Below are 26,028 nucleotides of genomic sequence, written 5' to 3'. Positions count from 1 at the left end.
GGAAGAAGTACCAAAATTTCACACAAAGTCACCTTCCTCATCCAAGACAAATTATTTCCTCCTCTCCTAAGCTCTATTAGCAAAGTGAAAGGCCATAACTAATACTTACTGCAGTGACCCTGTCTCCACCATTAGTAACCTGCTTATAATAAGGCGATCCTGAAAGAACTCTCCAGGCAGATAGGCCATAGCTAGACGCTTTGGATATGCCCACTTCAGCAGTTTCGCATCCACCAACCAGTAAAAGTCTAGAAAACAGAAAAATAAAAAGAACTGATAAATTGTAATATGAGTAAGAGGACATCAAAACAAGGAGAACAGAAACAGTCACCTTCACAAAGAAAACTGAAGTAAAAGTTGCTATATACTAAACCCAGAAGTAAAATATTTTAGAAGAAACAACCAGAAGAAAACCAGATGGTTTTTCACCTAGAATTCCACCTTCACTTATACAGAGGTAAGGCTTAAACATTCAAGTACCTGAAATCCAGATGGGAACGGTAAAGAAAGAGTAAAAATGTTTTAAGGTTGGCCCCTGAACACTGAAGAAATGGTCTGTATCAACACCAATAAACTTCATATCCAGATGCGTCCCACACCCAGCATATTCATGCATATTCATCACAGCATTATGCACAGTGAGGACACAATTACAGACGTTAGGGATGACAGCCAAAAGCGCTGTGGATAGGACAGTACCCTACAATAATAACGACACTGAAACAAGATGACGCGGTAGTTTACACGCACGTTATGATCTGTTTCCTCCAGTTGTTCTACTTTGTGAACAATTAGAGGCAAGCTGCCAACAGGGCAAACAGTCTGACATATACTAGAAGGTAAAAGACTGTGACACTACACAGACTAAACTCATTAATAATGAAAACCAAACAGTCATGATGTTTTTATTGACATATAAATGATACATAGCATATTAGTTCAGGTGTACGACATAAGGATTCAAAATTTGTATATACTGTGAAATGATCACCGTAACTAGTTAATATCTATCCCATACACAGTTACACGTTCTTTTTCTTGTGATGAGAGCTTTTAACATCTACTCTGTTAGCAACTTTCAAATATGCAATACGGTATTTTTAACTGGAGTCAGCACCAACACTCATGATTTTTAAAGTCACAGCATTCACTAAATCTAGCCGAGAACTATGTAACAGGCATTATAATCATCTATCGAAAAAAAAATGTTTAAAGGTAAATTTATGATAAGTTAAAGGAAGCACTACACCTACCAGTGAATTATTCATTGTTCCCAATGACAATAAAGTGGAACACTAACAGAAAAGAGAAGTCACAGTTTCACTGGTCTTGTCCATGTAACACTGCCCCAACATGATCTACCACTGTCCCAAATGACAGAAAATAATTATCAAGCTCCCTTTAAAGCGAAACACTCATATTGTCACCAGGCTCCCATTTTGTCAAAAAAAGGATGTACTTCATCACACAAATTAGTCCTTACCTTTTTCTAGACCATGTTCATAGAAACAGCAAAACTTAAAAAACTTTAGTTTCTGCATAGAAAATACAAGGTAAACGAAAACAACACTTTAAAAGGCTCTTTAGAGTTGGTGTATCAAAAGGATTTACTTAAAAAAAGGGTAGAGGAATGACCAGGGATATACCTATGAAATAAGAGTGGCCACGAGTTGACTGTTGAAACTGAATGACAGGCACAAGGAAGTCAATATATTATCGTCTCTATGAACACGCTTCAAATAATCCACAATGAAATTTTTTTCAAAAGTCATTTTGTTTAAAAAAAAAAAAAAAAAAAGCAGAAAACAAAAAAAAACTCTGGGAGTGCCTGGCTAGCTCCATCAGTAGAGCATGCGATTCTTGATCTCAGGGTTGTGAATTTGAGCCTCACACTGGGCGTGGAGATTACTTTATTATTTAATATGAAATTTGTTGTCAAATTGGCTTCCATACAACACCCAGTGCTCATCCCAACAGGTGCCCTCCTCAATGCTCATCACCCACTTTCCCCTCCCTCCTACCACCCCCCCCCCCCCCCCCCCCCCCCCGTCAACCCTCAGTTTAGTCTCAGTTTTTAAAAGTCTCTTATGGTGTGCCTCCCTCTTTTTTTTTTTTTTTCCCTTCCCCTCCCCCATGATCTTCTGTTAAGTTTCTCAGGATCCACATAAGAGTGAAAACATATGGTATCTGTCTTTCTCTGTAGGACTTATTTCACTTTAGCATAACATTCTCCAGTTCCATCCACGTTGCTACAAAAGGCCAGATTTCATTCTTTCTCATTGCCACATAGTATTCCATTGTATATATAAACCACAACTTCTTTATCTATTCGTCAGGTGATGGACATGTAGGCTCTTTCCATAATTGGGCTATTGTTGAGAGTGCTGCTATAAACATTGGGGTACAAGTGCCCCTATGTATCAGCACTCCTGCATCCCTTGGGTAAATTCCTAGCAGTGCTATTGCTGGGTCCTAGGGTAGATCTATTTTTAATTTTTTGAGGAACCTCCACACTTGATCTCAGGGTTATGAATTTAAGCCTCACACTGGGCACAGAGATTACTTTTTAAAAAATCCTCTGAATAAACAGAAACAAAACAGGTAATCCTGAATATTGATATTTCTGAATATAATCTCAGTGTCTTTTCAAACAGAAAACATGTTTTTCATAAAACATATCTTTAAAAATTAGCAACCTATCATTATAATAAACATAAAAACACTAAGAATTCAACAAATTCCCAAAAGACCAGGATAACTAAAATAATTTTCCTCTGCTCAGTGTATAACATATATATTTATATTAACAGTGTAATTCTTTTCTCAAAGGATTCAATATTATTATTTACTCTGCACTACTATGTCATGGAGGGGACATACCTAATTTTCAGATAAAATATATACACAGTTTTTGGCTCTCGGCTTGGAGGAGGCGAAGGTGCAACTCTCTTCAGTCATCCAGAATCCGGGTTCATCCAACACCAGCCGCCTCCACCACGCCGCCTAAATTCAATCCCAGTAAGATCTAAGTTGTATACCTGAGGTACACCAGTGGGGAAGTCAGTGCCACATCTGCCCTGACCCCCAAGACTGCCCCGAGTCTGTCTCCAAAAAAAGGTTGATGATGACATCTCCAGGGTAACCTGTGATCAGAAGGGTCTGAGGCTGACAATGAAACTGACCATCCAGAATAGACAGACCCAGATTGAAATGGTACCTTCTGCCTCTTCCCTGATTATCGAAGCCCTCAAGGAACCACCAAGAGAGAGAAAGAAGCAGAAAAATGTTAAGCACAGCAGAAGTATCACTTTTGACGAGATTGTGAACATTGCCCGACAGATGCAGCACCATTCTTTAGCCAGAGAACTTTCTGGAACCATTCGAGAGATCCTGGGGACTGTCCAGTCAATGGGGGGCAATGTTCATGGCCACCACCCTCATGACATCAGAGATGCATGAACAGTGGTGCAGTGGAATGCCCCACTAGTAAGAACTACAAAGGAAAATTTTTCAATAGAGGATCATTTGACAATCAAAAAATAATAATATGTATACATACACACGTATATGTATAAAACTAAGTTGCCTGACTACTGAAGAAGGAGATACAGAGCTAACTGAAATCTCAGATTTCTTATCTCTTGTTCTTCATGCTAGAAGACATGTCCTCGCCATGATTTTTGAGAAATATCATAGCCATGTATACATCAAACTGGCTACATGCAAACTCCATTAAGAACAAAAGAGATCCAGGGACGCCTGGGTGGCTCAGTCAGTTAAGCGTCCAATTCTTGATCTCAGCTCAGGTATTGATCTCGAGGTCATGAGTTCAAGCACTGCACTGGGCTCCTCACTGGGCATGGAGCCAACTTCAAAAATAAATAAATAAATAAATAAATAAATAAATAAAACAAAAGAGATTCAATACCTGCTTCCAAACCTTTCCTCCATTAATGCCTAATTGAGGAGTAAGTGGAAAAAGAGGCAGAATGATGGAACTAATCACATACCATCCTCACTAGATGATAAAACCATGTAACTTGAATGAAAACAGTCAATGAAAAAGAAGTCTGAGGCCCAGCCCAGCACAATATACAGAATAGATGTTTCCTGAGGAACTGAATTTAAAGCTCCAACTTTCTCCTTAAGTAGCACAGTGAGAGGGGCCAGAGCAACTCCACGTCCCCCTGCCAGTCCCCAAGCTTGCTGGTTCCAGCAGCGAGGTGTGAGAAGATGAGGCAGGGAAAAGGGGAAAGGTCAAGGCCACAGCGAGGAGGGAGAAAATGGGGGAAGGGGATGATTCACTGATAACGATAGAACTAAACAAGGCTAAGCCGATAATCTGATAAAGGAAAGTGTTAAGAAAAAAATTCCAAACTATTTATGAAAGACTAAAAGCCATGAATACAGAGAAAAATACCATGTTCTTTGACACACCCTCAATACCTGAAAGAAGTCAATTCTTCATCTATAAATTGAATGCAATTTCAAATAAAATCCCAACAGAATTTTTCATGGAACTGAACACATACTAAAAGTAGACAAATCTAAAACTTACACGAGAGTGAGCAGTTCTAAGAAAAGCTAACTCCGTTCTCACTGCTAATCATTCCCTTTGTGCGCTGTGCTTTGTGTGTCTTCATCTGCAAATACTTTCGTACCTGGGGTCATTAAGACATTCTCCTTCAAATTCCACCATATTACACCTAAAACTTACAGGGGTGCCTGGGTGGCTCAGTCGGTTGAGTGTTCAACTCTTGATTTAGACTCAGGTCATAATTCCAGGGTTGTGGGATTGAGCCGCACGTCAGGCTCCATACTGAGCGTGGAACCCACTTAAGATTCGCTTCTCTTCTCTCTCTCTCCCCACCGCCGTCCCTCCCCTGCTACGCTCTCTAAAACAAATTTTAAATTTTTAAAAATTTTAAACTTCCATTTATACAATGAAAAGATAAACCACACACCAGATGAACACACAAAAGTAACAGAGTATTAGCAAAGAATGTATATGGATCTCCCATAATCAGCCCAAAACAAAAATGGACAAAGCATTAAGCAAGTCACAAAAGGAGAAATCCAAAAGTCAGTAATGCAGATTAAAACAATACAGATTTAGGGGTGCCTGGCTGGCTCAGCTGGTAGGGCATGTATGTGACTCTTGATCTTGGCATTGTAAGTTCAAATCTCCATGTTGGCCACAGATACGTTAAAAAAAAAAATGAGTAAAATACAGAGAATGTTTAAGAACACAGTTAAAGTACCGGTGAAGCTTCAAATTGGGACGATCATTTTGGAGAATGATGTGGCAAACCTAACAAAAAGACATACCTGACAACCCCATAAACTATGTTCTAAGGACACTCTGGAGAAATTCTTGTACAGGTATATTTATCTCATGGTAAAAGAAGATTTTGTGCAGCACTATTTATAATGCAGGAGAATTAGATGTATTTTAAATGCTTAAAAGGAATGGATAAATTCAACAAATTATCCAGGAAAACATATACAACAACAATAGAATGGACACGTAGATAAGATGGTAGGTAAAGAAATGGGGGGGGGGGGGCATGCACCAAAATCTTGAGAGCAGCTACCTCTAGAAAGGGATGAGGACACAAAGGAATGGAAGGAGGGAATTTGGGGAATTCTGTTTGTACTGTCTCTTTTACTCATGTATGTGCATGTACATGGACACACACACCCCTTAAGTAAAAAAGAAAACGTTAGTATTTGTTAATTCTGAGTAGTAGATACTTAGGTATTCATGACCTCATTCTCCGTACTTTTCTCTTTAACTTAAAAACGGGAACATCGAGATACAGTATCCCAAATCATGTACATAAATTTTGCCAGTTAGTGAAGTCCAGGAAAGAAAATGCAGTAAACTGGCTTTAGCACATAACACCCACCCACAAGTCTAGTCAAACACTGAAAATAAAATCAGCGTATCATTTATTTTGTGGCATTTAGAGGTTTTCATACATTAACGGTTATAGCTTAAGCATTCCGTGATTTACTGCTGAAAGGATCGTTAGATTTTTGCAGAAGTCAGCCCGCACACAGATAATACTCTAGAAAATAATTTACAGCATTAACATTGTTCTGTTCCAGTGAATTCCTCCACCCAGAATACTTCCTTAAATATACTGGATATTTGGCTTAAGTGCTTACTTTAAGAATCATATTTTGAAGTAATGGTTTTAAAATTTTTCTATAAAAACATAAAGCAAAACAGATTTTCTACAGTGCAAATTAAGTTCTCTAGATTAAAGCACATGATGTGTGGGAATTGTAACTGTACTTCTTGACAAAAAGGAGAGAAAGACTGACCTTTCCGGTAATCTTCAACCTCAAAATTTTGTGGAAAATAGGAATATCATAGGTCTAGGTATCAGGCATCAGATTCCAGTACCTCTGCAACAAAGTAACTATGTGATGTTATCCCATCAATATTTACTAAATGCAAATTGTGTGCTAAGCAATGCGGAATATGGAATTATGGCAAGCAACTGAAGAAGCTTCGTGATGAACCATTTATAATTCTTCTTGGAATCCATTTGTAGTGTCACAGTATCTCCCAGTTCATCAGCATCGAGCACGGGGTGGCTCTGAGGGCCGTGCTTTCGATCCCCACCTGCTTTCCTCTGCTGGCCTTGGAGGTACACTGATCCACGGGAATGAAAATGAGCGGCCCCACTCCTGGGGGGCGGAGGCGGGGGGGGGGGGGGGAGCGGGGAGGGACAAGTCAACACAAACCACTGCCACACAGGACCTCTTCAAAGACCTCGGAGGTAGGTACAAAGACAGCCAAAAGGACAGTACATGGAGGAAGGAGCCAAGGAAGGCTTCACAGTGAAAAGTTTGTCTTTTAAACAATTTCCCGAATAAAGGGATCAGGTAAAGAACATTCCAAGCCCTGGAAATTCAATGTCAAAAAGCAGAGTGTCGTTTGTGAAACAGTGTTTGGAGAACAATGAATGCAGTGTGTGCTTCTAGCCTATAAAAAGGGAAGCAGGAGGGGGAGAGAAAGTTCAAAGGGGTCCTGAACACTACAGAATAGTTTGTCTTGCTCCCTTCTGGGCACTTGCCACCTTCCACCTTACCTTCTCTACCAGAAGTTATTTAAATCATGCCTCCATTAGCAAACTCGGAGCCACTTAGGAACAGAGATTGGATGTGCCTCCTTCATAGCATTTACCACAATTGTTTCACGCAAAACTATCTGTGCGCTATGTGCAAAGCACTACAAGGAACAAAGATAAATAAGACACAGTCCTTGTCCTTGGCTTAACCTCCCCAGGCTTCAGCTCTCCCACCTGAGAAATGAAGGGGCTGAACCAAATGACGGATGAACCTCTTCCCCAGCCCTGACATCCTAAGAGGCTCAAACTCAGAGCAGGAACACAGGTATCAGACAACAAAAATAAACTGTGACAAATGGAGCCAAAAACACAAGAAGAGGTGAATTAAATGAGCAAGAGTAAAGGCGGTGGCCGAGCAGAACAAAGGGCAGCGATACGGGGGTGGTCAAGGCCATCTGAGGAAAGGCAGCTGGGGACAGAATGCGTGTCCCTAGGCATCGCCCCACATGTGACACTGATGAACCGGGAGAGCTCCATGTGACACTACAAATTGTTTCCAAGAAGAACTGTAAATCGTTTATTAAGAAGGTCCTTCAATCTATAATTGTTGAAAGAATCTGCCATCTAGTGGCTCAAACTTCTGAAAGCGGAGGAAGGAAGTTTGAAATAGCAGAAACAGCTGTATGTGCTCCGTCCAGTGACCGGTGGGTGGGCTTGTGGCATACAACCCACAGAAAGGGAAGAAGGAAGAAAAACACTACAGCTCTCAAAATTTTAAAGCGCCTAAGATCATGCCTGTCAAAATAAGGGCTCAAGAATTGTTACCTACTGCTTCACAGCTAGAAGTCACTCCTCTCTTGGGATAATGGAAAATGTTCCCCTCATTTTAATTCATCTTCAGTGTACCTTACACATTCTTGATTTCAAAACCTTTACTACTTCAAAATTTAAGATTCCGCTGATCTCTTTATTAGATTAAGACTTATAGGAAGAAAACACACATAATTGGAACTCATTCAACAGCAGTGGTTTTCAAACGTTCATATGCATCACAATCACCTAGAGTGCTCGTAAAAACAGACTGCTGGACCACACCTCCAGAGGTCTAATCTCAGTTGGCCTGGGATGGAGTCCAAGAATCTGAGTATCGAACAATCTCCCCCAGTGATTCTGATGCTGCTGGTGCAGAGACCACACTTTAAGAACGCAGCTTTGTATGATGTTTGAATCTATGATCGGAGCTCTGGAGGACACGGCTCACTAGAAATCAAATTATGAAGCATGGCATGCTTAAGGATGATCACAGAAAACTAATTTTAATGAGTGGTTAGTTTTTAAAGGCAAAACAATGAGAATTTTTCTTCAATAGGAAAAACACTATAAAAGACTGGTTAGTTTAGTAATAAATCATTCCATTTTCCTACAGTTTAATAATTAGGCATTTAATACATTTAAAATTGAGGGGTACCTGGTTATAAACTCCTTAAAACACAATTTATAATAATTCAAAATCAAGAGGTGTGAGGAAATATATAAAGTTCAATACTCTTTATTTTAGATCTTTCAAGCAGAACTGAACCCATACTGAGATAGATGGTTGGATGGCATAGAACAGAGGTCAGCCAACATTTTCTATAAAAAGCCAGAGAACACATATTTTAAGCTCTGTGGACCATAAATGGTCTCTTTCACAACTACTCAGTCACAGTACAAAAGAGCACAGACAACATGTTAAAAAAAAAAAAAAGCATTACAAAGTTCTAATAAAATTTTATTTGTGGACACTGAAATTTGAACTTCCTATAATTTTCATGGATCATAAAATTTTGGGGGGGAGGGGGGTTTCCAAACATTTTTTAAAATGTAAAATCCATTCTTGGCTGATAAGCTACCTTAAAGCAGGTCAGATTTGGCCCACAGCCCATAGTTTTCTAGACTCTGGTACAGAGAAAAGCTTACTGAGTGTATCAGACGACCTGAGTTTACCACGTAGAGTTGTATCATCCTAGGAGACACTATTAACCTCTCAGACCTTTGGTTTCTCCAACTATACAAGAGCAGCTATAATACCATCTTATTGGATTGAAGATTGAAATTCAATAAATATCTGGTAGTCCGTAAAGACTCTAAAATTTTTCAATTATAACCTTAATACCTTCAGGTTTAGTCAATTCAGTATCAATTCAGGAAGCGCCTTCATTTTTCAAGGTACTGTGCTAGCAGTGTAAGAAATGCTTCGTAGGGAAACCAAATTTTCCCTGCCCTGAAGGAATTTACAGTCCCATGGGGTAATGGGGCTGTGATTTCACCTAAAAAAGGCTTGAAAAAACCTGTTTCAGGCCTTCCATTCATATAGTTGTTTAACCTGAGCTCTTACATTTTAATTCTTCCATTCCCAGGCTTTCATTCATTTACTCAACAAATATTTCATTGAGCGCCCTATGCACCAGGCCACATTCTAAACTCTGAAAAAAATAGCTACAAATAACACAAAGTTCCTGTCCTCACGGAGTTTACATTCCAGTGCATCAGTATTGCTTCTCCCCTTTTTCATGCTTTAACAAGGCCAAGTAAATGTTGACAACTGAACCACAATTTACTGATATTCCATGCAAAAAAGCATTGCGATAAGCATTGATAATACAGTGCTAAGACCAGTGCAGATAAATGAAGGAAAAAAAAAACAAAAAACAAAAAACAAAAAACAAGGACATTCCAAGCAGAGGAAAAAAGAAGAACCACGAATACCTTTAAGAACAAAATCATTTTGAGAAATCTAAGAATTTCTATATATATATATAGGTCTAGAGTTATCTAGAGCAAGAGTCAGTAAACTACAGTCCCTGGACCAAATCCAGCCCAGTGCCTATTTTTGCGAATAAAGCTTTCTTACAACACAGTCATGCTCACTCATTTATATATTGTTATGGCTGCTTTCAACACGACAGTGCAAGAGTTGAATAGTTACAACAGAGACCATGTGGTCCTTTACAAAAAAGGTGTGCCAATCTTGGTGTAGAGCAAAGAAACATGAGGGGATGTGGCAGAAGGTTAGAGAGGTTAAAAGACCAAATTATAAAAGGCCTTTAATACATTGGGGCATCTGGCTGGCTCAGTCTGTGGAGCATATGACTCTTGATCTCAGGGTTTTGAGTTCAAACCGCATGTTGGGTGTGGAGATTACTTAAAAATTAAAAAAAAATTTTTTTTAAAGGCTTTTAACACTAAATTAAGGAGTTACATCTGTATCTCAATGGCTAAAGGAAATTAGAGGATTTTTAAGTAGGTGATCAGACTTATATCGGACTTGTACTCCGTGCTGGAAACACAACAGAAAAGAAATTAGAGGAGACCAGACAGGAAGCAGGGAACACACTTGATAAAGTGGAGAGTGTCTGAGCTAGAAGGATGGCAGGAGAAATAGAGAGGCAGAGACAGATTTAATACATTGAAGAGAAAAATAATCATCAAGTCGTTAAGATTCATAAGAAAGAGTTAAGAATTATCTAAAGCAAATCTCAGGGCACCTGGGTGGCTCAGTTGGTTGAGCATCCGACTTTGGCTCAGGTCATGATCTCACAGTTTGTGGGTTCGAGCCCCACATCAGGCTCTGTGCTGACCGCTTGCTCGGAGCCTGGAGCCTGCTTCAGATTCTGTGTCTTCGTCTCTCCCTCTGACTCTCCCTCTCTCTCTCTCTCTCTCTCTCTCTCAAAAATAAATGAACATTAGGGGCACCTGGGTGGCTCAGTCGGTTGAGCGTCTGACTTAAGCTCAGGTCATGATCTCATAGTTTGTGGGTTCGAGCCCCGCATCGGGCTCTGTGCTGACCCCTTGCTCGGAGCCTGGGGCCTGCTTCAGATTCCGTGTCTCCTTCTCTCTCTGCCCCTCCCCCGCTCACGCTTTGTCTCACTCTGTTTCTCAAAAATAAATAAAGGTAAAAAAATTAAAAAATAAAAAAATAATAAAGCAAATCTCAGGGTTCTGGCCTGGAAGAAATGCTATATACCAAGATTCAGGAATACAGGAGAAAAGGCACATTTGGAGGTAAAAAGCTATTAACAGAATATAATTGAATATGAGGAATTTGTGAGCTAGCTACCCAAGAAACGATGTTCTGTAAGCAAGTGAATAAATAGCTGTGTGGCTTACAAGTGACTTATGGGATACAGATTTGGGAGATATCACATACGCATTTAAGTGCTGACTGGTTTGCTTAAAGTTGCCTATAAAAATATATAGAATAGGTAAGAAAAACAATGACCAAAGGACTCCACTGAAAATCTACTAGAATTAATAATCAGGCTCAGTATGGCTGTAGAACACAAGACCAATATACGTAAATCAACTGTATTTCTATATACTAGTAATAAGCACTCGGGGAAAAAAAATTTAACTTTTCCAAATTTTCAGACACCAGTGTACCTCTTTCAAATGATTTATGGCACACACAAAAATATTATTTATAACACATTTATTTAAAGTCAACATGCTTTTCTTTTTAATTTAGCTTGGTCATAATCACAACTCTGTTGACATCATGGATTTTCTATACAAATTAGTATCAAATAAAGGCTTGTGCATGTCCTACCTAAAACCACCACACATGTACCTGTTACACTTTGGGAGAGACAACGTGAGCAGAATAGAAAATAACACGTTAAGATGGACGAATTTCCCAGATGCCCAGGTGACGGTGGTGATCCCTGTCATAAGAGGTACAAGGGGACACATACAGGTTTTTGGAAAGGCAGATGTTCTTGACTGAATGCACCGGTGTGCAGGTCTTGTAACTTGTCCCAGGCCAAACTGGGGAGTAGGGAAGCGATGGCAATGCTGCATAGGTTTTTCGATGCACGTGCACACACGTTACACGCATATAAAGAACAAACACGCTCTTAGGAGGTAGACTTTGGATACAAAAGTTCTACTGGCAAAAGCCAAATACGTTAGATGATGGCTGTTTTAATTTATTGACGAGGGGAATTCTTCGACGATGTATCCATACACCAAATCATCACATTACACACTTTAAAAATACCTTACAATTTTGTCACTTCTACCTCAATAAAGCTGGAGGAGGGAAAAACAGCTCTACCGGAAAGGCTATTCTTACCATAGTCATGGAAAAATCCAGGCACTTCAGCTAGGTTTATAATGCCCTTTTTCTGTCTGTACTTACTGAACAAATTTTTTATTATATGTGGGCTTCCCATATCGGTCTGTTGAGACAAGTGGCCTGGCTCATGGGAGTTCATTTTCAAAATAAAATATTAAATTTTGAGTTAATATTTGCCAAGACTTTAAGGTCTGTGTCTAGATTTTTTTTTACATGTGGATGTGCAGTCACTTAGGACTATTTGTTGAAAAGACTGTCTTTGCTCCATTGAACTGCCTTTGCTCCTTCATCAAAGATAAGCTGGCTATGGGCACCTGGGTGGCTCAGTTGGTTAAGCATCCAACTCTTGATTTCGGCTCAGGTCATGATCTCAACAGTTCATGGGACTGAGCCCCGGGTCAGGCTTTGCACTGACAGCATGGAGCCTGCTTGGGGTTCTCTCTCTGTCCCTCTCTCTGTCACTCCCACCTACCCACCTCACACATGCCCTCTCTCTCTCAAAATAAATAAATGAAATAAACTTTAAAAAATTAGCTGATAAAAAAAAACCCACATAAATATTAACATCAATCTTTTGAGCTTGGTTAGTTCCTGAGGGTGATATACTCTCTGTAAGCTGAAAAATTCAGTTGCTGGGGCTACAAAGCCAGAGTACTGACTGGGGTAACCTTGCTAAAGAAATGCTTGCTAACTGGTGGAAAACTGTTCGGGTATCAAATCATGCTCCACGAACTTTTGTTTTACTCCTGTTTGTCATCCCTACACCCCACCAATGCCTTAGCAGCCTGGCACGCAACAGGCTTCCAAGGAATATCTACAGGCATAGAATAAACACACTCGTACATTCTCTCCCCCTGCCGCACCCCATGGGGCTACACAAGAGAATAAAACCACCGAGCTGTGTTACTTCTACACTTATGTCCTACACAGTCAGCTCCTGACAGGCTCAGATCTGGCCTCAGAGCACTTCTCAATCCAGTATTCCCAGCAGCCACAGCCTATGGAGAGGAGAGACACCTAAAATGAAATTTATTCCTATCCTTCATTAGGACAACTTCAAAAGCAAGGATATCTTGTATTCATTTTATTTAATCTTTCAGAGCTTTAGCGCAAAGGTTCTCAAGAGGGATGGGGGATTATAAAGCCTTTTAACACATGCTGAGATCCCATCCTACACCTTACCTTATCAAGCCTTCAAGAGTACAGCCTACGTATGCGCATTTTTTTTAATTCTCAATAAGTGATTCTGTTGTCCACACCTCGTTAACAACCACTAGCCTAGCAAGCAGAATGTCCATAGAAATACTAATAATTTAGATTTCCCAGATGTCCCTGACCCTGTTTCCTTCCCTCAACCCACAGCTGATGCCAACGGTCATCTAAAGACTTAACTCCCTCCCAATCCTTAGGATGGATTTAAGCAACTCTTCTGCAAAAGCCCAGTATGTTCAGCATCCACCCATCTGGTCAATTTCATGCCTAACCCTGTATCCAGATTTCAGAACTACCCAGGTTCTGAAACTAAATTCACCTTCTACTCCAACATTAGTAGTTTAATTATTAAAGTCTTTCTCAAACTTGTTTGTTCTCTCAGGAAAAAAAGTTCTCCCTTTGAACCCTAGCTCCCCTCTCTAGTGAGCCCCATGGACTGCTAGGTATCCCTGACAATGGGTCTATCTCTAATGCCTACTACTAAAGTCCCTACCACAATCTTCCTCTGTTAAATGCTCCGTAGTAGTCTATACTAGACTGAAGGTACTTGAGCAGCTTAATAAAACCATCTACTGTCTGTGCCCAGTGCAGTGCCAGCAAAGAACAGTCCAGAAAGAAGGACTTGCCTTGAGATTACGCAGCTCAACAGTAGAACCAAGAACAGAATTGAGATCTCCTGTCTCCTAACCCATTACACATTCTACTATGTCAGAAAACTATATATTTTTTTTAGTTTTCTATTTGCCCATAAAATAAAATTAAACATCACTCCTTCATTCCTATAAAATAAGCTAAAGAGTCTTCTTTTAGCTCTCTACTCCCAAGAGGAAGGCACAACAGCTATCATAGCTCCAAGTAGAAGCAAAAATTCAATCAGGCCCAAGTTACTTCTTTAAATTGCATTTCTGTAAATCTTTGCAGAGGGATTGTAGAGTAGTCCTTATAAGGGGGGAGAGGGGCAATAACTAAAGTAAAAGATTTATAAAGGTCTTTTATAAAGACCTTTTTATACCTAATTGTAACATAAATTGTTTTTAATGTTTGTTTATTTTTGAGAGAGGGAGAGACAGACGGAGCACAAGTGATGGAGGGGCAGAGAGAGAGGGAGACACAGAATCTGAAGCAGGCTCTAGGCTCTGAGCTGTCAGTACAGAGCCAGAAGCTGGGCTCAAACTCACAAACCATGAGATCATAATCTGAGCTGAAGTTGGACACTTAACCAACTGAGCCACCCAGGCACCCCTATGTAACTGTAACATAAAGGGGATGAGCCCCTCCTATCAAAGAATCTCCAAACATAGAAGTCTTCAACTTAAAAGACAGCCAGCTTGGTGCGCACCTGGGTGGCTCAGTCGGTTAAGTGTCTGACTCTTCTTTTTAGGTCAGGTCATGATCTCATAGTCCATGGGATCGAGCCCCACATTGGGCTCTGTGCTGGTGGTGCAGAACCTGCTTGAGATTCTCTCTCTCTCTCCCTCTCTCTCTGCCCCTCCTCTCATTCTCTCTCAAAAATAAAATAAACATTAAAAAAAAAAAAAAAAAAAAGACAGGGGCCCCTGGGTGGCTCCGTCAGTCAAGTGTCAGACTTTGGCTTAGGTCATGATCTCACAGTTTGTGAGTTCGAGCCCCGCATCAGGCTCTGTGCTGACAGCTCAGAGCCTGGAGCCTGCTTCAGATTCTGTGTCTCCCTCTGTCTGTTCCTCCGCTGCTGGCAACTGTCTCTCTTTCTCTCTAAAAATAAATAAAGATTAAAAAAAAAAAAAAAAAAAAGACAGCCAGCTGAAAGCTGCTGAGGACCAAGAAACTGCTGAGTCACACATGACTACCTATCTGTAACATATTCTGATGAAAACAGATCACAGGATACAGCCAAGACACTCCATTTCCCTGTCTCTCTGAAGACAAGTGCCTGTAAAGCCAAAAAATTTAGTCTGTGAAGCTCAGAAGTCCCTTATTCACATCCAAAAGCTTTCACCTCTATGAGACAATGCAGCTTTCTCTACAGACAACAGCACCCTTGGTTTCTCCTCAAAAAAACTGACCTGAACTTAAAGAAAGGAGAATTTTCTCATGCTGGAGAAATGAGAAATTGAGAGGTAAAATGAAAAAATCCTTAATATAAGGTCAACTCGATTACTGACATTCATACTTCTCAGGTACAGTCTGCACATTACTCTCTCAAATGCCAATAGCCAGTACATTATCACAGGCCAAATGTACTCTCACTGCAGTGGGAGATAATCAGCAATGATCAGAACTACAGTATTCTTTTCTAGAAGCAATCCTTCATAAAGCTATTATTCTTACCTAGTTAGAGTTTAGGAAAAATTCTTAACGCAATTTATGCCTAACTGGTCCTCCAGCTGTCAATATAGCATATCTTTTCTAAGTTTATTTATTTTGAAAGAGACAGAGACAGCGTGAGTGGGGGAGGGGCAGAGAGAGCAAGAGAGAATCCTAAGCAGGTTCCACGCCATCAGCTTGAACACACGAAACCGTGAGATCATGACCTGAGCCGAAACCAAGAGTCAGACACTTAACCAACTGAGCCACGCAGGTGCCCCGGCGTATCTTTTCACTTACCAATGCCCGGATTCTCACAGAATACATATGACCTTAAGAACCAGAAAGACAGGCACTATTACAGCAATGTAATGTCTGTGAAAATCCACTCACTGACTTCCAAATGCATCTCATAGGTCTAAATAGAACTTATACCTCCTAGGAAAATAAAATTTGCCTGAGCCCTTAGATAAACCTTTAAGGTAAGGAACTCTCAACGCTACTCTCTTCACAAGATCAAATTTCAAGGTTTATGGGACTCACCTCCATTTTCCCAAAGGTGATACATGAAGAGACTGGCCCTTCTGCATACGCTGCTGAACCCCTTCCCAATCTATGTCCAAGACTCTTTTCCTTCCATTTTGTTCCAGTGAAGTTACCATCCTGTCACCTGAGAACTCATCACACCACAAAATTTTGGACTTCCCACTAAGTACTAGCTTTTTTTTTTTGGACTACTGCCTTTATCCCATGGGTATGAAGTGTTCATGTATTTAAAACGGCTAAGGTTTTGTTTAGGGGAAATCAGAAACCCACGAGATGACCAGATCAACGCGCATAAAGCATAGCCCTCTAACACTTCAGGATGCCATCACTTAGAGGTATTCCCCAGTCTCCTCTGAAATGAACAGCTTTCTGCAGACCATGGCCTCCCTATACCACCTCTGAGCCTCGCTCGAAATAGCAGCAGCTCCAATCAGTGCATCAGTTACCTAACTACTCTACAACTGGAGTCCTTGTAATCTGTAACCTACTTTAAGGCAACCATAGCTTATTATCCCCTGGAAATGCTGTTTCAAGTTCCTTCTATTCAAACTGTATTTGCCCTAAAATAGTTGATTAAGATGAAAAAAAAATTATGATCATCCAAACACTTGGATTCTTCCTTTGCACAACAGTGACACACATTATTTATTAGTCATGGTTCTTTTTCCACAGACAGTAGGAGTATCTTTCTTAACATAAACATGAATAGCTTTCTTAATATAAAAAAGGTTCAAATGAAGTCTTGTTTAAAGGGTCTCTTTTTCTTTCTTACTCATCCTTTATATATTAGTTTTACTGAAGTATGATTTATACTCCATGAAACTTGCCAGCAGGAGAGAGAGTTAGGGGTAATGGAAATACCCTAAAACTGATTGTAGTAGTGATTGCACAATTATGTACATTTACTTTAAAAATCACCGAATTACACACAAAATCAGTATCAAAGAGTAAGTATTGAAGGCATGGGTGGTTCTCTGAGGCGTTGGAGAAGGCATGTTCTCAGAGACTTTTTGACACTGTTGAGATGTAAATTAGAGTCTAGGAAAAGTTACATTCAAACACTCTTTGCATAGTTATCAAGGAATTTTTCAACATTCAAAGTTGACTACATCAGATTTTGCTTACAGAAATTTACAGTGGGGGCATCTGGGTGGCTCAGTCGGTTAAGCATCGGACTTGGGCTTAGGTCATGATCTCACGGTTTGTGGGTTCGAGCCCCACATCGGTTCTGTGCTGACAGCTCAGAGCCTGGAGCCTGCTTTGGATCCTGTGTCTCCCTCTTTCTCTCTGCCCCTCCCCTGCTTATGCTTGGTCTCTGTCTCTCAAAAATAAATAAAAATGTTTTAAAAAAAATTTTTTTAATTAAAACATTTTACAGTGAAGTTAGAAACAAAACTTTAAAAAAAAAGTGATTGCTGTTGAAAGTGGTGTCATTTAAAAATAGATGAAGTCTTCTATTTGAACTCAACTCATACTGAGCACCCTTATTTGTGAATAGGACTCCCAAAATAGACTGGACATAGCCAGAGGAGAGACACTACATCTGAATCTCCACCACTGAGCACAGCACTCAGAGCAACTGCGGTCCCCTCTAAGAATGCAGAGGGGGTAAGAAATTCCTCTTAGCTGTAATCAAGGTGCCAGCTAAGCCAAAATTAACAAATATTAAAAACAGAAATGAGGAGGCAGGGAGGTATTGGGGCAGGTCTAGAAGGGGAGCAGGACCAGTAAAGGAGGCAGAGAGGTGGATAAAATACATTCATTAGGCAGTGAGGACATGTAAAGAAGAAAACGGCCAAAATCAGCAAATCCATACAGGTAACCTGGAGCTACTCAATTAACTTATGTTTCATATTACCCAATTTACCACCTCGATTTCTCTTCTTCAACAGTGCTCACAGCATTAGGCAAAACAATGAATTTCATAAAACCTTGAGTTTGTACATTACCAATTTATTCCAACTCCTCTCTGGCTGATTTATTTCACATTTATAAAATCCTTGTAGATGATAAATATCACAGGCTCACATTACTAGAGTAACCAAAAATAAATAAAAATGTGATGAATATTTCAGCTTCTTTCATTTAAGAAAAGACTGCATAATGGAAAAAATAAACAACCTAGCAATATTTTTGTCAGGCACAACAGGGCATTTACATGTAACATACGCCTTGCTTTGTAACAATTTTCATCCAGAAACCTTAATGCAGTCATCCATCTTCAAGCTGACTGCTCTCAAGAATCGTATATGATTGCAGAACCAACAATAGGCCTTCCTTCTGTGGTTTGATAAAATATTTAAACTTCTAAAATTTTTAGAGACCACCCCCCAAAAAATAGGGTGATCCTGGGCCAGAAAGTGAAAGCCTTAAGAGTAATAAATGGAATCCGACTTATGACAAATTGTTACGTAAGAAGTATTCAGTGAATGATAATTTCGAACAGATGGTGCCAAGAGAACCCCACTTACCCTCCAGAAATAATGCCAGAAAAAAAAAAAAAAAGAAATCCAATATTGACCTTTATAATAAATCAAGACGGTGGAGAAGACCATAATGAAATGAACAAAGCAAAACAAAACAATAAAGTATTAAGATAGAAAATACGCTTCTTTTAAAAGGGGCAAGAAAAATAAAATAGAAATGTGAGGGACGAATAAGAACACAAAATAGAAGAAAAAAGGAAGAGAACAATCAAAACAAACTTAATTTTCCTTTCCACTCAGGCAATTAAAATTACTTATCCAAGAAACCCACAGAGGTAAAAGTATCATTCAGCAAAACAGAATCTTATACTAGACATGGGGGCTTCTAGAAAAACGTACACTACACATTCTTTGCCTTCAGGTACCTGACATTCCAAGGGGTGACAGAGGATCCATTCACCAAAACAGAAAGAAAAATAAAACAAGAGGTGACTTATACATAAGTGGACATAGCCAGTCCATGTAAGAAAACAAATAGGCCCTCATTGCCTGTGGCCTGAACTGGGACGTTATCAGCCGAGACTCACCCAGCCTCAAGCATCTCCCAACCGAACCAACACTCCTCCAACAAAGCTGATCGTATGTTCTCGTCTCAGACATCTGAGTTCCCTTAAGAACAAGCTGCCACTCAAGCTCCCAATTATCTGATCCCCAACTTGCCTTCCCAAGGCCCCACCTCCCATGGCGACCATCACCACTCTTCCCCTGCCACACACGCCCTACGGTGGCAGCCAAACTACCCCACCTGCCATTTCCCCAAGGCGTACTGTGGCTTCCTTCCTCTGGTCACTGTTCACACCATCACTCTGTCTGGAATATCCACCATGCCCAGATTGTATCCATTCTCCAAAGCAACTGCGAGTGCTGCCTGCCACAGTCCTTCCTTGAAAGACCAGGGAAGTATCTCCTTCATGTGGATCCCCACATCACCATACCTGCACCTTTTTAAGGGCCCTAACATATACTGCATTCCAGTATACACACATACCCACGTAATACATACACACGTACATATCTGTACGCACATTTAAGTAGAGAAAATGCGTATTGGACATTAGAAGTATATGTACGTGTATATAACATATGCGTCTATCATTTCCCTCAAGATCTTGAGGTCAGGACCGTCCTTCACCCTCACATCTTCCACAACACCTAGTGGAGTGTGTTGCATGCAAGCCACAATAAAAAAGAGTAATGGAAAGCAAGCCAAAGATAAAACAGACTTTCTACCCTCAATCTTTGTAATGCAGACAACTCCTCTAACAGAATGCACTTTTCAATGGAGGACAGATTAAATTTTTATAAATGTATGTATGTGCTAAGAAAGGTAGAATATAAAATTTTTAAATGTATACAGGTACCAAGAAAGGTATTAATACCTACGCTTGAAAACAACAAAATCAGGTTGAATAAAACAAAGGCCTTGAAAGAGCAAAACAGCAAAACCTGGCTTGAACATAATAAAATAAATAAAATAATAAAACACTGTACCCAAGAAGATGCAAACCAACAGGTCACCCTCAACAGAAATCAAACCGGCCAGCAGAGTGTCGTGGGTATAATACACACGCTGTCCAGGCTTGGCAAAATTCACAACGGAAAGCTGAGCATGTCAAAGCAAAAACACATGCTACGCCCCTTCTAGCGGCAAAATTTAAATTCAAGACTTAACGTGAAGCTATGCAAGGAAAACACAGTATCTCAACTATAAAAACGTACAGTAAGAGGCCACACTTCATATAAGTTGACAAGAATAAAATAAAAACAACACAATTTTCTTATTGTTGTAATGTGTTTATTTTATAATCAAAAGAAATGTTTTATGAAAATGGCAGCAATTTGCAGCATATACAATTACATTCAGTTTTATAACAACGTAAAGACCGCTAACTGTGCATGTGGTCACTCAACCATATCCAAAATAAAAGTCTATTATTTCAGATTGGAAAATAATATGCTAAATACAATAAACAATTTTTTTAAATTCTTTAATTAACTAGACTTGCAACTGATTTTCCAATTTCTTAAGGAGACACCAAACCGACTCTTCAAGGCAAGAGCCACACAAACTAAAAGGAAGAAATTAATGGTATTATATCTACTCACTACTATCATTTCCTGAGTACCTACTATGTATCTAATCCTCAAAGCAACTAGTGACTCACTGAATACTCATTTCAATTCCTTTCTTCCCTTAAGAGAGATTCATAAAATAACTACAGAGAACTTCTAGAAAGGAGAAATACAACAACTGAAGCAAAAAACAGAATGCCTACCTTAAAAAGAAAGGAGGCATATGGGACGCCTGGGTGGCTCAGCCAGGTAAGCCTCCGACTTCGGCTCAGGTCATGATCTCACAGTTCATGAGTTAAAGCCCTGTGGCAGGCTCAGTGCTGACAGCTCGGAGCCTGGAGCCTAGAGCCTGCGTGGGATTCTGTGTCTCCCCCTCTCTCTCTGCCCCTCCCCTGCTTGTTTGTGTTCTCTCTCTCTCTCTCTCTCTCTCTCTCTCTCTCTCAAAAATAAACATGAAAAAAAAAAGAGAGAGAAGCCATAGAATTAGTAAAAAGAAAAAAAAAAAGATATATCAGAAAAGATTACCAGAACAGATTTTTCTTTATAAATAGGATATCATATGTATCATTAATTCATTGTATTTATAATATATCTCAAAAGTGCCTCAAACTACTTTCTTCATTAGTGTCCATGTTTATATGGAAAGAATTAAAACAGCTTCTTCTTTTTTTCAACAAAAAATAAAGGAGAAAAAAAGAGTGAGAATAAAGGGGAGTCCAAGGAGACTCAACATCTAGAGAACAGACATTCCAGAGAGAAAAGAGAAAACACAGGGGAAGAAACAATCAAAGAAGTAAGTCAGCAAATTTTCCCAAAAGCGAATATTCAAACTGAAGGGTCAACACTGTGGGTATAACAAAACTACTCTAAGACATTACATGGTCAAGTTTCAGAACACTGTGGGAAAATAAAAAAGAATCTAAGTTTCCAGAGGGAAGGGTGTCAAAAAAAATAGAGAAAACAAAAAAGTGTATCAGAATTCTCAAGGGCAGCACTAGAAGCTAGACGACAATGGAGCAGTCTCTTCAAAATTCTAAAAGGAAAATTATTTCCAGCCTACAATTCTATCCAGGCACATTATCAATGAAGCATGAAGACAGAATAAAAGCCATTTTCAGACAGGCAAGGCCTGAAAAAATATACGCTTCCCATGGACTCTTCCTCAGGGAATTACAGAGTTTCACCAAAACAGTGAAATAGACCAAAAAAGAAAAAAAAAAAAAAACCATAGCATCCAGGAAACAGGTGATGTCACAAAAAAATAATAACAATAATAATAACAAAAGCAATTCTCAGCATGATGATGAAGTGAAATTCTTAACAGAAGTTGTAAACCCAAATCAGAGCAGGTCAGAAAGTGCTGAGAAAAGACTACAAGATGATACCTACAGAATAATGATGTACTAAAAGGGGGTCTACACTAATGGGGGTGAGTTTAGGGTTAGGGCAAACAAACAAAAAAATTAACTACAAGAATACACACAGTTAAGAAGTTCCCAAACAGATCTTACTATAACCTACAAAGCCCCTCTATGATTTAGTACTCACCTCATCTCTTTCAGATCAGTATATTACTCTACTCACTCGGTCAGCTTCAGCCAAACTGGCCTCCTTGCTATTTCTAGAAAATGGCCAGTACACTCCCAACTCATTTTTCTTTGGCTATTCCTTCTGCACAGAACATTTTTCCCTCAGAGAGCCAGATAAGTAAATACCCTCGCCCCTTACAGGTCTTTGAGCAAATGTCACTTTCTCAAGGAGGGTAATCAGTCAACCCGAATTAAAATTACAACCCGTGCCCTACTCCCCACCGCGTCATGGCCACTGTCCTCCATCCCTGTTGATCCTTTTCCCCATTGCACTTATCAGTTCCGCAAACACTGTACGTCCATTGTTTGTCGTCTGTCACCCCTTCTAGAAGTAAGTTCCACAAAGAACATACCAAGGTATATAACAGCACGTGGCACAGAACAGGAAATGAATGAAGATTTACTAAATGAATGAATGAGTGAATAAATGAGTCAACGAATATTTAAGGATGAAAAGGCAAGGACACAATACTACAGAAGGTTCTGGTCTCATCTGTGGATAGCATCTAACCATAATATTCATCCAACAAAATCAAATGCAATAGGAGAATAAGAGAATACTCGCTTTGTGTATGGGAGACAGACTGAGTTAAGAAAACTATACATGCATCTTCCATAAAGGGACATTCATAGATAAGGTGTAAAACTGAGAAATTAAGAAATAACAACATAAGCATTTTATTTTTATGTATGACAACAGCCAAAGCTATCAAATAAAATAGCTACATAAAATAGCTCAAAGTAGTTATCTTTGGAAATAAATTGGGTGAAAGTTTTTAAAAATTATTTAACACTTGAAACCACACACAACTATAACTCGTTAAAGATAAATTGAAAAAAATATGCTGGAATAAGATACTCAATAGGCACATAATCCAAAGTTAATATCTAGATCACACTAAGAATGTCGAGACCAAATACCCAATAAAAATTAAGCAGTTATCTAAGAAAGCATTTTGTAGAGACAAAACATGAATGGCCAATAACTTGTAAAGGTGACCAACCTCATCAGTAATCAGGGAAATGAAAATTAAAACCACACAGTCAGAGGGGCAGCTGGGTGGCTGAGTCGGTTAGGTGTCCGAGTCTCGATCTTGGCTCAGGTCATGATCTCACAGTTCATGGGATCGAGCTCTATGTCAGGCTCTGCGCTGACAGCATGGAGCCTGCTTGGGATTCTCTTTCTGCCCCTCCCCCGCTGACATGCTCACGCTCTCTCTCTCTCTCAAAATAAACAAACTTAAAAAAAAACCCACAATGAGAGACTCTTTTATACCTACCAGCTCAGCAAATATTTAAAAGTCTGGTATCGAGAACGCTAAAAGAATATGAAACTACAGAAACTTTCATACACTGCCACTGTCCACTTGCAGAACCATTCTGAAAAACATTTGCATTGCCTAGTAAAGTTAAAGATGTACCTCCTCAACAACTCAGCAGTTCCACTTCTACTTATATATCCTACAGAAACCCTTGCACGTATGTGTCAGAGGAATGCATGATCATTCTGGCCACAGTACAATTCTTATAACAAAAAAAAAAAAAAACAAAAACAAAACTGGAAACAAAACAAATTTTCATCTACAGAGAATGAATAATTATGCTGCAATATATTCACAACACGAAATATCCTTTTTTTTTTTTGATGTTTATTTTATTTTGAGAGAGAGCACACATAAGCAGGGGGAGGGGCAAAGAGGGAGGAGAAAGAGAATCCCAAGCAGGCTCCACGCTGACAGCACAGAACCCAACGCAGGGCTCGATTCCAAGAAACGTGAGATCATGACCTGAGCCAAAATCAAGAGCTGGACGCTTAACCAAATGAGCCACCCAGGTGCCCCCCATAACATGAAATATCGTACTGGTAGTTAAAACTGAATCTCAAAGTAAGACCTGTGTGTCTTCCTTATGATTCCATTTATATAAAGTCAAACAGCAAAACTAAATATGAGTAAGTGGTAAAACTATCAAGAAAACAAAAGACTGATCAACACAAAATTCAGGACAGTGGTTCTCTCTAGTGGGGAGGGGGTCAGGGAAGAGTACAAACTGGGCTCTGGTGGATGTGGGTTCCTTTGCAGAACGAACATTTCATAATAAAATTCTAAACACAAAAGGTCAGACCTAGGACTGAACAGAATACAAAAAATCCATACCTTTTTTCATCCAAAAGACTTAAGTACAGAGAGGATCAGAGAGTTTAAGGACTTGCAAACAGACACAGACTCACTGTCAAAATTCAGAATTCAAGCTAGGTTTGCCTGATGCACAACTTGATATTCTTCCCATCTAGAAAACCAAAAAGTTTGCTTGGCTAACTTAAAAAATAGATGGAAATTTCATTCTCAAATAACAAAATTAAAGGAGAGAAATCACTGGAAGTAGAAAACGCCCAATTTTCAAGTAACCCTCAACGTAGGTGGCCAATACATGGAGAAGTGTCATATATGAAGAATGGGCGAGGGCTGTAGGAATGAGCTGTGCAGCCATGAGAGCAGCTCGAACCTGCCGAGAAGGAGAGGAGGAGGGAAGGAATGTCTACTGAGACCTCTTGGGCAAGGGTACTTCACATGCACAGTTTGAGGAGTTCTTGCAACACGCTGGAGTTAAAAGTTAGGTATATACTCATTTCACAGATGAGAAAAATAAGACTAAGTAAGTGAAGAGAGAAGAAAGGCTTCCTCACTGAATACTCCCCTTGCCCCATCTGGCTCAGAGCTGTCCGCCAGATGAACAGAAATGCTCACACAATGATTACATACAAATTAAAGAGATTTAAGATAACTATGCACGAGAGAAAGAAACGAAAAAGCCAAAATAATCAAAATGGACAATTTCTCCTCTCTGAAACAGTGCCAAGACGTCTACATCCACCTAATACTCTACCATATAAGAGAAGAAATGGTTACTTACCTGTGACCAGGATGGTAAATAGCTGTGTTGATTCCGTGAGGATAATGACTACTGAAGCTGAAACAGTGACTCTCTTGATAGCTCTGATTTGTTCCAACACTAAATTTAAGAAGGTAAATAAGAAATAAATACCAGTAAGGCACAGTGAGAGACCAAAAAATACCCACTGAAATGTCTACACTTAAAAGACAAACACCACCAGGGGCGCCTGGGTGGCTCAGTCGGTTGAGCGTCCGACTTCGGCTCAGGTCATGATCTCACAATTTGTGAGTTTAAGCCCCGCGTCGGGCTCTGTGCTGACAGCTCAGAGCCTGGAGCCTGCTTCGGATTCAGTGTCTCCCTCTCTCTCTGCCCCTTCCCCGCTCATGCTCTGTCTCTGTCTCTCAAAAATGCATAAACATTTAAAAAAAAATTTTTTTTAATAAAAAATAAATAAACAAATAAATAAATAAATAAGACACCACCAAATACAGCTGAGGATGTAAAACAACCAGAACTCAGATACATTATTTGTGGGAATATGAGTGATACAAAAACTCTGGAAAAAGGTCTAGAAGTTTCTTACAAAAATAAACTATATCTACCCTATGACTCAACAGTTCTGCTCAAAGATAGTGACCAAAGAGAAATGACAATGTATATCCACAAATAGTTAAATAAGAATGGTCACAACAGCTTTATTCACCGTAGCCCAAAACTGGAAATCAGAATTCCATCAAAAGAAGAGC

At 39.6% G+C, this 26,028-nt stretch overlaps 1 protein-coding gene and 1 pseudogene across 1 annotated transcript in view; one reads left to right on the top strand and one right to left on the bottom strand.

The window, feature by feature from the left end:
* The window catches only part of NBAS (NBAS subunit of NRZ tethering complex), a 334,006-nt gene that overhangs the window by 280,968 nt on the left and 27,010 nt on the right, over positions 1–26,028 (bottom strand). Inside the window, exons 9-10 of the mRNA XM_047068027.1 lie at positions 25,301–25,399; positions 110–248 (exon numbers count right to left, since the gene is read on the bottom strand). Coding sequence (XP_046923983.1) covers positions 110–248; positions 25,301–25,399 — 238 coding nt within the window. The remainder of the gene's footprint in view (positions 1–109; positions 249–25,300; positions 25,400–26,028) is intronic.
* Positions 728–3,677, top strand: LOC124503222 (60S ribosomal protein L12-like; annotated as a pseudogene).

The sequence above is a fragment of the Lynx rufus genome, unplaced genomic scaffold (genome assembly GCF_022079265.1).
Source record: "Lynx rufus isolate CCGP_SWC_20201006 ecotype Redwood Valley unplaced genomic scaffold, mLynRuf1.p SCAF_8, whole genome shotgun sequence".
In the NCBI taxonomy this organism is placed as follows: domain Eukaryota; kingdom Metazoa; phylum Chordata; class Mammalia; order Carnivora; family Felidae; genus Lynx; species Lynx rufus.
Note: the sequence above shows the minus strand (reverse complement) of the source record. Positions and strands in the feature narration are given on the sequence as shown.